We start from the raw sequence: 17,387 nt of genomic DNA on the forward strand, positions 1-17,387 counted from the left end.
TCTGTTTTTTTTTCCTGCATTTTTATTGCATTTTTACATTTTACTCTGCTTTTATCACTGTATTTTATTATTTTTTTAAATCACTTTGAACTGATTTTTTCTTTGAACATTGATTTGTATGACTTTGTGCTAAATAAATTTCCCATGCCTTGTCAAGCTTTACTTGGATTTTTACCCTGCTTTGTTACAATTAACATGAAATATGAACGTACAGAACAAAACTCTTGCCTTAATTAGATCTATCTATTCATTAGATTTAACTCAAGCAAAAGAAGCAGACTAAATTCAGTCTCACCGATTCATGCAATTTATTATGCAAAAGCAATTTTTAACATAATCTCCAGTAGCCTAGATGGGCTAATATTCATAATTACTTGTATACAAGGCTGTTGATGTATTGCTCATGCTGAGTGTTGGTGCATTTCTGCCCCGCTCATCATATCACATAATCTGGCTGCTGATTATGAGCTACCGCAGATATTGGTAACGCTGCTTGGAAAAATCTTGTCTAAAATATCATATCTTCTTGAGACTGTATCTGCAGAGCACGTTCCCCACACCCCAGAGCAACACTCTTCCTTCCTCAGTTTCTCTTTGCTGCTAAAACTGAGACGTACAGGTTTTGTCAGTCCAGTTGTCTTGCTGTATCACTCTGCCGTTTTGAAATGTCCCTTGTCACACCATGGCTGACACCCCGGGCCAACAGGAGGTCAGTTCAGTCCAGAACACACAACACAACAGCCTCCCGGTGCAGCCACAGGTCCCAGACCCGCACCAGGTATCTGGGGAGGAGTAGTGACACTAATCCTTTAAGAGGATCACGGCTCAGATCCAAGGGGAAGGGATGTAGGATCTATTGAATGTCTGTAGTAGACATGACATTCCTGTCACTTTAAAAGATTGTGTGTCTTACCGTGTTTTGGATTTTTTTTTTTTTTTTTCATTGAATGGTCAGGGCCACAGTGATGGAGGCCGAGGCTGCGTACGTTTGCTGGAGTTTTTTTCCAAGGGTTTCCCAAATTAGATGACAACTGAAAGAAGCAGATAAGGTAAGCTACTGCTCAGTTTGGTGGGGTGCTTGCCTCTCACATATGGCAGGCGCTGTCTGGGGTAACTGTGTGAGAAATTATCTTAGTTATTCTGGAAATAGATTCCAATAAGCCTATATTTTATTCCACAAACAAATCATCTAAAATGTATGATTGCTAGCAATGCTAACCATTAAGCATGGCTCCTATAGTCTGCTCATGTAAGATTATGTTGTTGCTGATCTGTAAATGCCTTTGAATTAAATACATAAAATGCAAAAGTGACAGCAAGCACAGCAAGGAGTTACTAGGCGTTTATTGACCTCACCTAAAGCTCAAATCAATTTTATTCCTCTACACAGACAGCCATGCTGGTTTTAGAGGTGATCTGCAGCCTGATTGGCTGGCTCTGTCTCTACATATTGTTCTGCTACACCTTCACCCAGCGGGGGCCGGAGTGGAACTGCCGGCTGGTGACGCTGTCCCATGGGGTCCTGATAGTGTTGCTGACGGCATATGTCGTCTTTATAGATGGACCCTGGCCTTTCACACATCCAGGTCAGTAAGAAATGACTGTTATGGCATTATAATTGAGCATGAACTAGCAATATTAATGTTAAAAGCATTGGGAGACTTGAGAGTTGCCACTGGGGATATTGTGGGATATAGTACACCCACCCAACTGCAGGTTTCCCACCTTTTTATTTGCAGTCGAGGGTTTGCCCACCTTTTTAGGCTCATTTTTATTTCCATTGTTGGATGTTTGCTGCCTTTTTAGTCACAGCCAGTTATTTCAAATCAAGAGCAGGAGCTTAGTGCACATGGATCAGTATCAATTCTTGTATTCTACAAAAGCAAAAACAGCTTAAAATACATGTTGCTCAGTTGTTAGTGAAGGAAAATGGTGATATGAGGTGAAATTCAACACCTAGATATGACATTTGAATGGTTTGATAATGTGTATTATTTTTGTGTCTTCCTTTTATTTTAACACCTGCTGTGAATTTTAGTAATGCGTTAAATTTTTAAAATGAAGCTCAATACAAATATTACTGAGAAAGTGGCATCATGTGCTCAATATTTCGTCCCATTACTGACAAATCTTAACACACATTGCTGCAACAGACACCCCCTCTGAGGGGATATTGTCCCCTCAGAGGTTAACTGTAGCCTGGACTGGAGCTATAGTGCACCTTTAAACCTTATAAAAGTTCAACCAGTGTGTCCCTTACAAGAGCTTGTTTGATAACAAAAAATAACATTCCACATCACTATAAAATTATATGAACATAATACCATGTTCAAAAAATCATACATCATTTCAAGATGCATGTAATTACAGCAGGCCTTTTTCACATCGGCCATTTTGACATGAAATAGCAGGGTAAACACAGGTGTTACTAATGACATTCATTTAGGTGCCATTGCATTGCAGTGTAACAGAGCCTTTTCCAATAGCAACACCCCGGCTCTCTTCGACCTAAATGGAGCAGAACCAATGTCCAATGAATTTCCCTGGTTGGGATCAATAAAGTACATCTATCTATCTATCTATCTATCTATCTATCAATGTCACTAGCAACACCTGTGTTTACCCTGCTATTTCATGTCAAAGTGACTGCTGTGAAAGGGTCGATTCTGTCCTCTTGTGCTGGTTTGACCTACCCTGTCCAAATCCTTTCCCCAGGCACGGAGAACACCGATCTCCAGACGTTGGCAATGATCGTCTGTCTCGGCTATTTCTTCTTTGACTTGGGCTGGTGTTTACGCTACCGTTCTGAGGGCCCTGTCATGATGGTCCATCATGCTGCGAGCATCCTGAGCATTTTGCTGGCGCTACTTCTTGGCGAGTCGGGCTGTGAGACCTGCGGTGTGATCTTTGGTAGCGAGATCACCAACCCCCTGCTGCAGTCCCGCTGGTTCCTCCGCCAAGTGGGCCGATACGACAGCCTGCTGGGCGATGCAGTGGACCTGCTCTTCATCGTACTGTTTGCCACTGTGCGTGTGGGAGTCGGCACTATAATGTTTTACTGTGAGCTCACCTCTCCCAAACCTTCTCTGATAATAAAAGTTGGCGGAGTGGCTATGTATGTGCTAGCATGGGTATTCATGGTGGACATAGCCCGATTTGGTTACAAGAAAAGCCGGGCAAAGTATAGAAAATGGCTTGAATACCGCAAGCTAGGAGAAGAAAACAAGCAAAAATTGGATGGACATTCTGGCAAGAATGAATGAAGGAACTCATCAAACATCTTCAAAACTCAGATACTGTATGTCCAAAAGGATCTTGGATGCTACCTGGACTTTGCAGCATTTTAACATGATTAAAAGATTACACTTCTGTTGAGATATTGGTTTAATTACCATAAACAAACAGGACCATTGCTGACTGGCAGCCTTTACCGGCCTCAGTTCAATGTAATATGCAGCATTCATTTATGGCACAAGTTTTACTGCTTTGTGGCACAAAACAAGAAGATGCCGCTGTTCTTCCAGCCCAGACAGAGCTAAAGCTTGTAGAGTTTCTAACAGTGGCAGCTTGTGGAAGCGGTGACAGGCTGATGGAAAAACCACACTGACCATGTCCTCTTCAGTGCACTGAGAGTTAACCTTCGACCAAAGAAGCGACATCCTCTGTGTGATAGGATGCAGCAAAGTGTACAGGAAATGTGGTCTTAATTTTAAGAAATACTAAAATTCACAGTACTTCTGGTAGGAGACCGTGGTTTCATTTGTTTATGGCAATTATACCAAGGTATCACAATGGGTCTTTTTCACAGCAGCCATTTTGACATGAAATAGCAGGGTAAACACTAGTGTTACTGATGGCATTAGTGAATGTTCCAGAGCCAGGGTCCTGCTGTTGCTCATGTTCATCCAGTGGAAAGACTCTAAAGGACCATACCAGTGATTTTGAATGTTTGGCCTATTTACTACCATTTCCCCAAATTTTACTTCGCCACAAACAATTTTCACAGATTTCACAACACATAATCAAAATACCTTGATTTTTAAATTTGAATTTTTGTTGAAACAGCTGCCTTATAATGTTCTGTGTCTGTGGCGAACAAACTCATCACCATTCATAAAGCACAGGACTGATAATTTGTAGTGTAAAGCAAACATTAAATTTCATATTGTTGAGGAATGAATGGAAACCAACGACTGAATGGAAACCAACAGAAACCAACGACTGGAGAAAAATGAGGAAAAATTATATTGGAGTTGTAAAACATGACTGCTTACTTTGGGAAAAGATTGGCAGAAACATGAAGTGTATAAATTTTATAGATATTACACTAAGCATGCCAAATCACCGGTATGATCCTTTAAATGGAGTGGAGTGCTCAACGTGTTATTACATGTTAAAATGGCTGCCATAAAAAATGTCTATTTGATAACAGTAGATGGAGGTTTAAAAATGGCCCCTTTAACTGTTGCATTTTAACTCTTAACCCTCCTGTTATGTTCAAATTTTACTAACACCCCTTATGTTTGGGGTCAATTTGACCCCAGCAGTTTAAACCTCAACAAAATTATTATAATTAAAATTTTTACCAAAGTTTTTGTGTCAGGTACTTTAGGTTTCTTTGTTGACTACCTAAATAGTCCTTTAAATAAAACATAACTCCCCCCCACCCCCACTTATACATCCAGTATTCCTATTACGCGACTATGGAAAAATATGCAAATCACCATAAAATCTCACTGATTGACCTAAAATTGGAAAGAAATATATTTTTGGTGTTTTAATGGCTTAATAATATTTCTAAGAACAGATTTCTGTTATTTGTAACATTTGGAAAGAAAATCAATTTCTATTATCAAGGATAGTAACATGTCTTATGTTCGGGGTCAATTTGACCCCAGGAAAAAGAAACACAACTTCTGAGTGAGTAACCCAATGTAGGCCTGCAAATGGGTCACATCCAAGTCTTTCCAACTGTCCCCACACACACACCTCCCCTCTAAGTTTGTCATCACAAGTATTTCCTTTCCAACTTATGGTGTTACAAAGAGCTCAAATGCTGATTTTATGTCTTGGACATGGCTGACAGCATATCTGCTGGGGCCTGGAACCATTTTGATGACATTAGCAGTACTGAGTCTACCCTGTTGTTCATGTGGGGAGAGGGACCATGATACCTCTCCATTTTTGGAAGGTAACGTGTCTGCTGGTGGGTGAGAGACAACAGGAGGGTCAGAACTGAGGGTTTCATTCTCATCAGAGGATGCCTCATAACCAGGGTCCTCCTCAACATGATCCTCTGTATCAGACACATGTCTCTGTGTCACTTTCACTGTCAAAGAGCTGTGACAAAGCCTCACTGGCAGAAAACCTTTGCTTAGTGCTCATATTCAACTGAGAGAGAGCATAAAGTGAGATTACACAGAGCAACAAGAGAAATGATTTAGAAGGCTGCTGTGCAAGCATTTATATGTTTGCTCCTCCCCCATGTGGTGGGAACTATCCTCATGTCCTCATGGGAACCATATTTCCTCACCCTCACAGCATGGGAAATATCGAAGTTCTTGTAGGTATTATGTTTTCCCCTCCCCAATATCTCCCCCCATATCCACCCATGTCAGTGGTTCCCGTACTACTTCAGGTATGGTTATGTTAGGTTAGGGCCCTAAAGCAGAGGGAACTTTTATGAAGAATATCAAATTGCATGTTATAGTGACCTCAGTATCATCAAAAAAACCAAAACAAATGTGTGTAAAATGGTGTTTTTACACCTAAAACAGCCTGGGGTCAAATTGACCCCAAACACCACCGATGCGTACAAAATGCGTACAGGACACTGAAAACATATCATCATGTGAATTTCATGATTACAAGATAGTATCCATTAAATTAGGAAAAGTCATAAAATATGAAGCAAAAAAAATGATGTTAAGCATTTATTTAGAGACGTTAAACATTGATTGGGGTCAAATTGACCCCAAACATAATAGGAGGGTTAATAGGACACCTCAAATGCTTTGTAGGCTATCCACATTAGGGGGAAAGAAATCGTTCTATGAGTCCAGATGATTTTGTTTTACCTACCAAGAGTGCTTCTGACTGATTTCCTGGTTTTTATGAGTTGGACTGGATCTCACTTTCAAAGACGGCCAAGAACCAGGAGGAGGAGTTCCGCCAAATCTTACTTGTTTGTTTATGACGTGGAAGGATGCAAATACACAACCAGACTTAACACTGGATTTGAGACTTTAACAGGAGACCAATGGACTGAATCAGTCATACTTTAGATCAGGGCTATTGAATTTCAGATTCAATTGGGCCAGATTTTAAATCCAGGAAATGTAGATGGGCCAGACATTTTCAGCAGTTTATTTGAAACCTTTTAAAAATATTTGTGGAAAATATCTGACCTAGGCACATCACATCAATAGTGCAGAAAATGAATAAAACAGAGTGCTCATTCTCACTCATTGCAGTTTAAACACACTGGTCTGGCATTTGGAGATGGTGGTAAAATAAAATAAAATAAAATAAAATAAAATAAAATAAAATAAAAATAAAGGATTTTCCAGTCCAGGCAGGGTTACCCTGATGGTTTTCATGATCAGTTACAGTGTTGGGGGTTGACAGAGACATATCTTCAGATTTTTTTTTTTTTTTTTTTTTTTCCAGATTTTAGACGCTCGCAGTGCTGTAACTATTTAGGCAACACAATAACATTGCTATTAACAGATATTTTTATTACAATTACAATATTGATATTGCTATTAAAATAGTCTATTTAATTCAAGCTCGCTGGGCCACTCAGAGTTTGCCTCAGGGCCAGATGTGGCCTGTGGGCTGGCCTTCCTACACATTTAGATCTTTAATTCTGTCCTTAAAGGACCGTACCAGTGATTCTGCATGTTCAGCATTATTTCTACAAAATGTATAAACTTCACATTTCTGCAGTTTTTATTTCATTTATTTATTTATTTTTTACAAAGCAAGCACTTTTATGTTAGAACTTGGATATCCTGCCACTGGTTTCCATTCATTCCACTATCATATACAGCACTGTTGTGTTTTGAGGCCTTGAATTGGGTGGAGTCAAACTAGCCCCCAGAAAGAAGCAGAACATTATAAGTTGGCTGTTTCAACCAAAAATTCAAATTTGAAAATCGAGGGATTTTGATTAAATGTTGTGAAATTTTTAGTACCCCTGAATGATTTGCAAAGTGATTTGTTGTGATTTAAATGTGGGTAAATTGTAGTAAATGGGCCAAACATGCAAAATTACTGATACATGGATTAAAATGGTACATTCCCTGCTTGAAGGATGCCACTACCATAATGTAAATATGCCTGATCTAGGAGGATGAAAAATGTGTTGTTTGTTTGTTTTTGTTTTTCTTGAGGCTATAAGCCATTTGCTGCGACCTAAGTTCACCTCAATCTGCCAAGCTCTTATTGCAAACCTGTATTTACCTTTTTGAGAATAAAACTTCACTCACAGTTCATTCCCTTGGTTCTCCATATAAACCGTACACCATATAGCAGTGATCCCCAACCCAGTCCTCAAGATCCCCCTGTCCTGCGGGTTTTGGTTTCAGCTCTACTCTTTCACACCTGCTCTTTCACACCTGATCTATGTAAGGGCTTCATGCTGATTGGTTGAAACAGATCTATCAGAACAGGGCATGCATGAAGGTGCATGGGCAGGGGGATCTTGTGGACTATTGCCATATGGTGTGTATATGTATATAGATAGAGAGACAGATATAGACAGAGAGATAGATATACAGTGCTCAGCATAAATGAGTACACCACACTACATTTGTCAGAAAACCTTTAGTGTCCTTTCAGAATCAACATTTTCTGTGGGTTACTATACTACAAAATACTGCCACAAATGTGAGTCACTGATTGCAAACAAGATTTGTTAATTTGCACACACAAAAAAGTGTTTTTCCTAACAAATTCATTCAAGCCCATGTTGCAAAATTGAGTACGCCTCAATTAAAGTCTTAGGAGGAAAGCCAAACGTAAGACTACAAAATTCTAATTAACAAGAATTCAACCACAGGTGAGTCTAATTATTCATTTAAGAGGTGTCCAGCAGACAGGTGACTATAAAAGGGCATTACTTAACAAAGAAAACCCCTTCCCATTTCATGCTGTCAGCAATGGCACCACATGGAAGAGAAATGTCATCAAACCTGCGAAAGGAAATCATTTCTTTGCACAAAAAAGGTGAGGGCTACAAGAAGATCAGCAGAGCTTTACATATCAGTCAGAATACTGTAGCAAAAGTGATCCAAAAATTTAAGAAAGATGGAAGTGCAACTATCTCACAGGGACGTCCAGGCCGCACACGGAAGTTAACATCTCGACAGGAGCGCCTTCTGATGAGAAGGGTTGAAGAAAATCGCCATGCAAGTTCACTGCAGTTAGCTAAAGAAGTAGAGAGCCAAACTGGAGTGACTGTTTCACGTGACACCATACGGCGCACACTGCAGAGGAATGGCATGCATGGGTATCGTCCACGAAGGAAGCCTCTCCTAAAGCCCAAGCACAAAAAAGCACTTCTAGAATTTGCCGGGGCCCATGCTGGAAAAGATGAAGACTACTGGGACTCTGGAGTGATGAGACTAAGATCACTGTTTTTGGAACTAATGCCTACAGTGAAATATGGTGGTGGCAGTGTCCTTATGTGGGGCTGCATGAGTGCTGCTGGTGTCGGGGAGCTGCATTTCATTGATGGTATCATGAACTCACAGATGTACTGCTCTGTACTGAAAGAGAAGATGCTACCATCACTCCGTGCCCTTGGTCGTCGTGCACTTTTCCAACATGACAGTGATCCAAACACACACATCTAAAGCTACTGCTGCATTTCTGAAGATGAACAAGGTGAAGGTGATTGAATGGCCAAGTATGTCTCCTGATCTGAACCCAACTGAACACCTATGGGGAATTCTGAAGAGACAAGTTGAGCATCACTCTCCATCCAGCATCCAGGCTCTAAAAGAGGTTGTTCTTGAAGAATGGAAAAAGATACATGTTGCAATATGTCGCCAACTTGTTCATTCCATGTCTAGAAGACTTGGTGCTCTCCTTAAAAATCACAGCGGTCATACAAAATACTAGATGTAGTTTTTGTTGCTGGGTGTATTCATTTTTGCTTTAACTAATTTGAATAAAACTGAAGATTTTGTTATCTAAGTCACATTATTAACCTTAATTTCATATTACGGAGTTAAACAAGTGTTCAATAAAACTCAGCCATGTGAAATTTTTGGAAAATGTTATTGTGTTCATTGAGATATGGATAAAAATCTTACTTTTCGAAGGGGGTGTACTCATTTATGCTGAGAAGTGCATGGATATGTTTGAGAGCCGGGTTAAGCGTGTCAGTGTCACGTTTAGCCATGCCTATATCTATATGCCTGAGCGTGTAAAGGTTACGCTTGTGTGGCGTGCAGTTGCAGCCGTTTCACCAGCAGGGGGCGAAGATTTACACCAATTTTAACTTCATGTTTTACTAAAGTTGGGAAATGTTAGGGCTGGTCATGGTTTTGTTACTTTTGCACGCGTCCGGTCTATTTCTATATTATAATGTTGCTTTGGCGCACCTCCAGCGTTAACCTATATGCGCATGCGCGGACCGCAAATGAATCACAACAGGTAAAGTCAGGCAAGGCGTGGATCCATGTCAAGTCTGACCAGTATGGAAAGCGAGATGAATATTGACCCTCCCGGCTTTCCATAGAGCAGTGTTGCAGCTGTATGTCAACACGTGGAGCTGGCGGGGTTCAGCTCGCCAGGGTCCGCTCATATTTTTAGCATTTTAGCTCTCCTCCGCCCGGCCGAGGTCCATTTAAAGCCACTGTGTCGTTTTGGCGCACCTGTACGCGTCAGTGTGCTGTGGAGGCTCTCTGTCTCCGGTGCTGGTGAGTGAGACTGTCGACTAATTGTCAAATGAATTAAAGGCAAATAAAACGACAGTCGTGGATGTGGATGAATCCCGCTGCTTAGTTCATGATGAAATATGAGCACATGAGCCTTTCTGTGTGCAGTGTCCCAACTCAGTTCTCTTCCACTAAAGCTGCAAGAGGGATGAGCATTGCTTTTGTTTTGCTCTGTTCAGCAGACTAATCAAAAAAAAAAAAAAAAACCTTATTTGAAATTTTGAAGTGAATTAGTATTTTTTGTACAAACAATGAGGCCACTGACATGTCGAATTCATATATCAAGATTAAGAATCTAAAAATGGAAAAAAAAAAAAAAAAAAGGATTAAATTACATACTTTCTATTCATGGTTTCCCAAAAAAAGAGGACATTTTACTTGTAGGAAAAACTTAGGTTTTTAAAATTTATTTCATGTATTACTACTCAAATGGTGTACCTACATATTATCTGTGACAGGGTGGTACACGAATGGCTCCCATGTCTGAATAAAAAGGAAAATATTGATAAGGATTTTATGCCTGAGGTGGGAAAATATGTTTTTTTTTTTTTGTTTGTTTGTTTGTTTGTTTGTTTTAAGAGGCTTAAGATGCCTTTCATGTTGTGGATTTTAAAAAAAAACAAGTTTGCTCTTGATGAAAATTTTGAAAATTGCAAAGTGGAGATGGCACCCGTTTCGTAGAATGACTCACCTGGCTGTTACCACCAGCTGAACACACCTCTCTCTCTCTCTCTCTCTCTCTCTCTCTCTCTCTCTCTCTCTCTCTCACACACACACACACACACACATACACAGACACCTTTTCTATCTGTCTACACCTCTACATAGTCATCAGTTAAGTATTACTTTGATATTTTTCAGTCCTGTTCACTCATGATTTATTTAAGTAAAAGTACATCGTATAATATGTATGTGTGTGTGTGTGTGTGTGTGTGTGTGTGTTACTGTATCTCTGCTAGACATGCCGAGCCAGGGGTCCACAATGAAAACGTGCGTGGTGTGCCGCACGCAGCTCTACGTCGCGTGCAAAACCTGCAAAACCTGCAAGGCAGAGCAGCCGCACAAACTGAGGCTGAAGAGGAAAATGGAGAAGTTCGATCAGAAGCGGGACAGCTGGGTCAGCAGCAACCTGAGAAACCGGACCACCTCGCACATCCGTGATCAAGCTCACATCTTGGTACACACATCAAGTCCCTCTTATTGTTTTGATAGATTCTGTTGGCAAATGTTGCTATAAGTTTTAATATTCATATTTCCTGTGTGTGTGTCCTGGTCTGTTTAGCTCGAGAAGTTGCAGTCCCTGGGAGTTCGGGCTGTCGTGTTCATGTCGAAGCCCAGAAAAAAGCCAAACGCCTGGGTATCCGAGGTTTTAGCGCCTCGTTGCCAGCTGACAGAGACGTCCACGGCATGTCTCGATAAAATGAAGGAGCTATACGACTTTGTCATTCAAGGTAAGGTTGTTTTTTTTTAAGATATATTTATATTTTTTAATTTTTCAAAAAAACAAAAAAGACAATGACAGCACCACATTTCACATAACATCCAATCCAATCCAAATCCAAATTTATTTATAAAGCACACTTAAAACAACCAGGTTGACCAAAGTGCTGTACACAGGGATAAAAGACATCAGAACATAGAAGAAACATAAAATCATAAAAAGAAAACGTAGATACATAAAAATGTAAAAAACATAAAACGTACAAAGTGTAAAAACATAAAACATAAAAATATAAAAATATAAAACATTAAAACAAAAAAAACAAAACATAAAAATATAACAACCATAAATTACAAGATTCTGCAGCTCTCAGGCTGGGTTAAAAGCCAAGGAGTAAAAGTAAGTATAATAACATAACAAAAGAGACATTACAATGATACACAATTTAAGACGAGAAAAAAAGAAGGGGGGGTTGGGGGGTACAGATAAACTTCGAAGATGATGGTGCGAGGGCATCATCGCGTTAGGCAGATCCTTCAACATTTTTCTTTAAATCAGTTCAGTTCAACAAAATCAGATCAGGTATTCAAGGTCAGGTTTTTTAAAAAGAAGATTCTTTCATGGTTGATTTTTCAGCCTTGTGGCGAGCAGCATTCTCTTGGCCGCTGAATTAAATGAACTGTTATTCAAAAATCTTACGTCTGAGCAGATTTTTCAGCTCAGGCCGTCACATATTGTGTGTCCAGCTGTAACACAGGTGGAGACACGTAAAAATGGTAATTAAGTGAAAAAGGAAAATTAAATCTGAGCAAACAAAACAAACGTATGAATGCTGTTAAAATAGACACCACCAAAATGAAACCTGCTATAGAGAATCTGTAAATGTGCGTATTAAATAGGCTCACCGTTCAGAGGTTCAGAGAGTTAAAGATGTAACTTTATGACCTTTTTTTTCTCGTAAATGTATGACTCTAATCTAAATTCTGAGTTTTTTCTCATATTTTTTTCTCTACAGTGGCACTGATACGCCGTCATCCTCCCAGGATACTTTAAAGCAAAAAAATATGTAGGAGAGTCATAAATACTCTAAAATATTACGAATTCATTATTATTATTATAACGTTCCTACATGGGATGCTACAGACAAATCGATTATTTGAGTCACCATTCGAGGAAACCCTCTGGTGGACTCAAGATCAGCACAAATCCCCAAAATAACTGGCAGAGAAGAAGAAACAGAAGGCAACATGACACTGAGTCAGCGACTACAAGCTGTTTAAAAATGATTAAAATTAACTAAAAATAAATGCCTCACTGTACCAGAGGCGGTGTGTTGCAGCAGAGGGCCCATGTGTGTGTTTTTAACATTGCATATTAAATATTAAATCCATCAAATCCATGTATACTCATGATTCTGTAGTTAAAACTGTCAAGTTAACCCAGGCGCTTTGAGCAGCTGTGTAGAAATTATTAATGTATATATTTCCAAATGTCTAATACTCTACTGTAATAAATGAAACGCTATATTGATCATATTTATGGTTGCACTTGTAATTTTCAAATTCCAGCGATACAGTCACATCGTACGTGCAAATTAATTTCAGCGGGTGCATAAAGGATTATTTTTGTTTGAAGCTGGACTCCCTGGAACTGACAGGCGAAACGTTTTATTTAACTCCAGGAGTTTATGTCGGTCAGAATGCAATAAGACAGGCAGGGCTTGATCTGATGAAGCAGCATTACAGTCTCTTGACATACTGGCACTTACAGTTAAGAAAATCATGTTATTTACACAACACTAACTGATTCAGGAACATCTTACTCACACAGAATGTATGGAGCGCTTGTTATTGGGCCAGATGCTCTTTTTTGGGTGGACGTCAGCTCTGTAACTCGCTCAGTTCTTTCTCCTGTGGAGGCTGGACCCCACAAGGTGCTGCAGGAAAACCGGATGAAGCCTTGTCAGCCCCAGCTAGACCACCGATGGTCCCTCCAGATCCCCAAGCAGAGGCGTCTCGCCTTCGTCCCTCAGCAGCTCCGACTAGACCAGCGACGGCCCGACGAGCCCGTCAGGCTGCGGCGTCCTCGACCGTACAGCCGGCGCGACCCAGAGCTTGCCAGACCTTTCCACATTCCCAAGGACTGCCGGCAGCGTCTCCAGTTTCTTCTACAAAAGGTAATCAGAAAAGGAGCTACATGACTAGATGACTAGACTATTTTCTGTAATGTCAAAGTGTGTGTTTAACGCCACATTTTTCCCTGGTCATCCACCACGCCGACCCTGCAGTAGATTTAGGCCGCTCAAGTTCCTCCACCCCAAACTCAGCCGGCCACGCCTTTATGGAGCTGCTTTGTGCACTGGGTGCTGATGCTGATGCCAGAGGAGGTTTGGAGCTCTGCAGGTACTGAGGCGGCAGAGCGTCGGACACTTTTACGCACTATGAGCCTCGGCGCTCGGCGACCCCGCTCTGTAACTTTACGTGGTGCCACCCCCTGGTGGCCGAGTCGCTGTGGCTCCTAAACGCTTCCACTTTGCAATAATCCCACTTCTAGCTGATGGTGGAATATCTAGGAGGGAAGAAACTTGAGCAGCTGACTTGTTGCAGTGGTGGCTTCCTGTTCCATCACTATTCCAGCAGCACGCATAACATGCTTTTATATAAATGTCTGGTACATTTATATATGTATTTATATATGTATTTATACATATATAAATGTCTGGTACAGTTTTTATTGTAAATTTGTTGTGGTTCACATGAATTTTGACAGTTTTCACATCCTTTAATCATTTTTACATCTTTTAAATGTTTCCCTCTAACAGAAGAAGCTGTGGATGAAGGCCGTCCGGCTGCCGGCGCCGTGCTTCCTCGGAAAAGGAAAGGTGTGTTTATGCACTGTCTGTAAATTCATACACATAAAGTGGGTCTCAATAACATGATGAAGAAATGGTGAGAGGCCGAGGTAAACTTCCAAGGATGGTTTTCCTCAGTGTGTGTGTGTGTGTGTGTGTGTTTCAGTGTTGCCTCAGCAGCTCCTGGTGATTAAAGAGGAGGTTCCCCCTGAGCTGCAGGAGCAGACACCCAGTCAGGACCCGGAGGAGCCCGAGCTCCCACACATTAAAGAGGAAAAGGAGGAAAAGGAGGAAGTCTGGGCCCAGCTGCAAGACTTCGATACCACCGAGTTCCCATTCACTGCTGTCGCTGTGAAGAGTGAAGATGAGGAGGAGAAAGCTCAACCCTCATTGCTTCATCCAAGCCGAAGTGAGGAGAACCGAGAGGCCGAGCCTGTCGCCAGCAGCTCCACTGAACAGATGGAGACAGAAACTGGCGGAGAGCGAGCATTTACAGCCAGCTAGTGATGAGCAGCTCCTCTTCTCTGAACCTGATGTGACAAAAGAGAGAAACCGTCTTCCTGCTCTGTCACGGACAAAACAGGAGAGAAACTATCGAGTTGTTCTGTTTGTGGTTTAAAAAAAAAAAAAAAAAAAAACTTTACACAAAGAGGCTCCTTGAATAGACACGAGATGCTGCAAAGAGAGAGAAACCACTCAGCTGCTCACACAAAGGACACACATGAGAGTCCACACAGGAGAGAAACCATTTAGTTTCTCAGTGTCTGTTAAATGTTCGGTTCAGCCCTGATTTGGTGCTTTGGACTTCCTGTACAGATGTGATGTGGCTTCAGCCGTTTACACTGTGACGCCATGAGGACTGGATCGGATTTATCCTGTAATTTTATTTTTCTTTCTCATGTTTACAGACGTTTACAGGCGGATGACTAGGCTTTGGCCCCCCGCTAATTTGTTTTTTTTTTGTTTTTTTTTTTTTGATGGCTGCAGTGACCCCACTCATTAGTTTGCCCTGCCCCTTAATGACATTTGTGAGTTGCGTTAAGTTCAGGATCACAAATATCACAAAATAAACTGAGTTTGGTTCTAATATCTATTCACTTGAAACGTGAGCAAATTCACTTGAATTTAAAAAAAAAAAAAAAAAAAAAAAAAAAAAAACATGGGAAACAATGCAATTAGCAAATTAGGAAGAATAGCCCAAAATTTAACAAGAAATCAATAAAAACCTAAAAGTAACCTGAAAAAGACCAGAAAATTAGATGGGGAAAAAAACAGCATAAAATGACAAAAATGGGAAAAACGCACAAAAACAGGAAAGAAAAAAGGAAAAGTAAAGAAAAGAAGTGAAATGAAATGACGGGGGGAAAAAACAATACAGGAAAAATTCCTATAATTTGTTAGATAATAAAATTACCACAAAATTACCTCATGAGGGTTTTTTTAATGTTTAAAAAAACAAAAAAATTACAGTAAACAAAGAAAACACCACAAAGAGAGAAATTGCAGGTAAAATGAAGACGATCAAGCTTACAGATGGTGATGTGTGGCTTTTACAGTTCTCTGCAGTTTAAATCAGAAAAACATATATATATATACTTTTTTTTCCCTATCAGCGGACATTTATAAAAACACAGGGTACAATTATTATTTCTTGTGCCACAAAGCAAGAGAAGTCTTCATGCAGAATCCAACGCAGAGTTTAATGTATAAACAACTGAGAACCACAGACGATACATGACTATACTGTGATAAAAGTGCAGATAAAGTCATGTAAATCCTGACGCTCATGAATCACTTCACAGGGCCACACAGCGGCGGACTTCCCCTTGTTTCTGTTTTTTTCCCCACTGAAACATCTCCACTTGCATGTTGCTGATTTACATTTCTTGTCAGGAAGGTTTTTGCTCCCCGCTGACAGCATTCCTGTGAATTAGCATGAGATCAGACTGCATTGTGATGCTGCCGGGATTACAAAATACCCATTTCCACCGCCATTGTCCCCTGTGATTGTAGCTGGAGGATCGTCCAGCTCAGCCAGAGCAGTGGGGGCGGGGGGGGCGTGGGTCCCACCGGGCCTTACAGCAGGTAGCCCCCGCGCTTTTATTCTGAAGCAGCAGATTCCTTTACATCCATAACTTCACCAGAGACTGCAGGAACATGTGGGTCTTAAACAGAGATGGAAACATGCAAAGAAAAAACAATCAGTGGTTTTCAAACGCTGGTTCACCTGCAGGTTAATTAACATGTAAAGCCAGGCTGGATGGGCGAGAGAGGATATACATGTGTATGGAGAGTGGGGGAAGGGAGGGAGGGAGGGGTAGAGAGAGAGAAGAAGGAAAAGTATTTCTTCAGGCTGTTCTACTTGTTAAGGGTCTAACAGCTAGTTTATGATTGATAGGGACAAAAAAAAAGTGGAGTAAAGATTCAAGTCTAGGTTTCTTCACCTCCTCCACATATTTTCATGACATGGTGCTGTGTGTGTGTGTGTGTGTGTGTGTGTGTGTGTGATCCAAAAACTGACAACAGTATAGCCTAAACCAGGGTGTTTTTCAAACTGGGGTCCCCCAGGGGTCCTTGAGAGGGTCACAGAGATTTACCAGCAAGAGGAAGAAGAAATTAATCTGACTTTTTTTTTTTTTAACGACATTCTGGAAGTTAGAACAACAAGGAAAAGATTTCTTCAAATCCAACAGTGACTCTCTCAGCAGGGAGTCTTTATCCTGTTAAAGCGGGTCCGGACTATTGTGAATGGATTTTGGGGGTCCTTGACTTAAAAAAGGAGGAAGTCAGGAAATCCTGGCCTAAAATATACATTCACTTATGTTCTATTGAAAAAAGGAGCCAACCTGTTACTTCTACTGATGATATTCCCTCAATAAACCAAGAGTTTTCATTCAGAAATCTGTAGATTAATTACATACTTTATATTGCGGCACTGAACAATGCAATGTGTAGACGGCGTTAGTGTAACACACAGTCTCACTGCCATGAACGTCTGTCACAGCGGCTGAAGAACAACTTGAAATACAGCGCAGTTAAAAGTTTACAAGCGCTCACCTCCAGCTTGTGCCTCAACTCGCTGTTTGTGAGAGTCACAAATGTCCAACAGCTTTTCCTAATTTGAGATAAACCTGACTGATAACTGAGT

The 17,387-nt window shown here is 40.7% G+C and overlaps 2 protein-coding genes across 3 annotated transcripts; both read left to right on the plus strand.

Moving 5' to 3' along the window:
* The first annotated feature begins 846 nt into the window (after positions 1-846).
* tlcd5b (TLC domain containing 5b) lies at positions 847-4,477 on the plus strand. Its single transcript, XM_030069020.1, has 3 exons — positions 847-1,049; positions 1,391-1,586; positions 2,716-4,477. The coding sequence occupies exons 2-3, from the start codon at positions 1,397-1,399 to the stop codon at positions 3,261-3,263; spliced, it is 738 nt and encodes a 245-aa protein (XP_029924880.1). The 5' UTR covers positions 847-1,049; positions 1,391-1,396; the 3' UTR covers positions 3,264-4,477.
* A 5,217-nt stretch (positions 4,478-9,694) lies between these two features.
* LOC115371997 (uncharacterized) lies at positions 9,695-15,397 on the plus strand. Of its 2 annotated transcripts, none has more exons than XM_030069689.1 (6): positions 9,695-9,929; positions 10,907-11,124; positions 11,230-11,398; positions 13,290-13,564; positions 14,210-14,269; positions 14,406-14,580. In XM_030069689.1, the coding sequence occupies exons 2-6, from the start codon at positions 10,909-10,911 to the stop codon at positions 14,427-14,429; spliced, it is 744 nt and encodes a 247-aa protein (XP_029925549.1). In that variant the 5' UTR covers positions 9,695-9,929; positions 10,907-10,908; the 3' UTR covers positions 14,430-14,580. The 2 variants fall into 2 exon arrangements, with proteins under 2 accessions (XP_029925549.1, XP_029925548.1); XM_030069688.1 differs by having other exon boundaries at positions 9,703-9,929; positions 13,307-13,564; positions 14,406-15,397.
* Positions 15,398-17,387: the final 1,990 nt, after the last annotated feature.

The sequence above is a fragment of the Myripristis murdjan genome, chromosome 14, assembly GCF_902150065.1.
Source record: "Myripristis murdjan chromosome 14, fMyrMur1.1, whole genome shotgun sequence".
NCBI lineage: Eukaryota > Metazoa > Chordata > Actinopteri > Holocentriformes > Holocentridae > Myripristis > Myripristis murdjan.

Excerpts from the sequence above, each read along its gene's own strand:
- tlcd5b (XM_030069020.1), top strand. The coding sequence starts at position 1,397 with ATGCTGGTTTTAGAGGTGATCTGCAGCCTGATTGGCTGGCTCTGTCTC. Across the intron at positions 1,587-2,715 it reads CTGGCCTTTCACACATCCAG|GCACGGAGAACACCGATCTC; the intron begins GTCAGTAAGAAA and ends TCCTTTCCCCAG.
- LOC115371997 (XM_030069688.1), top strand. The coding sequence starts at position 10,909 with ATGCCGAGCCAGGGGTCCACAATGAAAACGTGCGTGGTGTGCCGCACG. Across the intron at positions 11,399-13,306 it reads ATACGACTTTGTCATTCAAG|GCTGGACCCCACAAGGTGCT; the intron begins GTAAGGTTGTTT and ends TCTCCTGTGGAG. Across the intron at positions 13,565-14,209 it reads TCCAGTTTCTTCTACAAAAG|AAGAAGCTGTGGATGAAGGC; the intron begins GTAATCAGAAAA and ends TCCCTCTAACAG.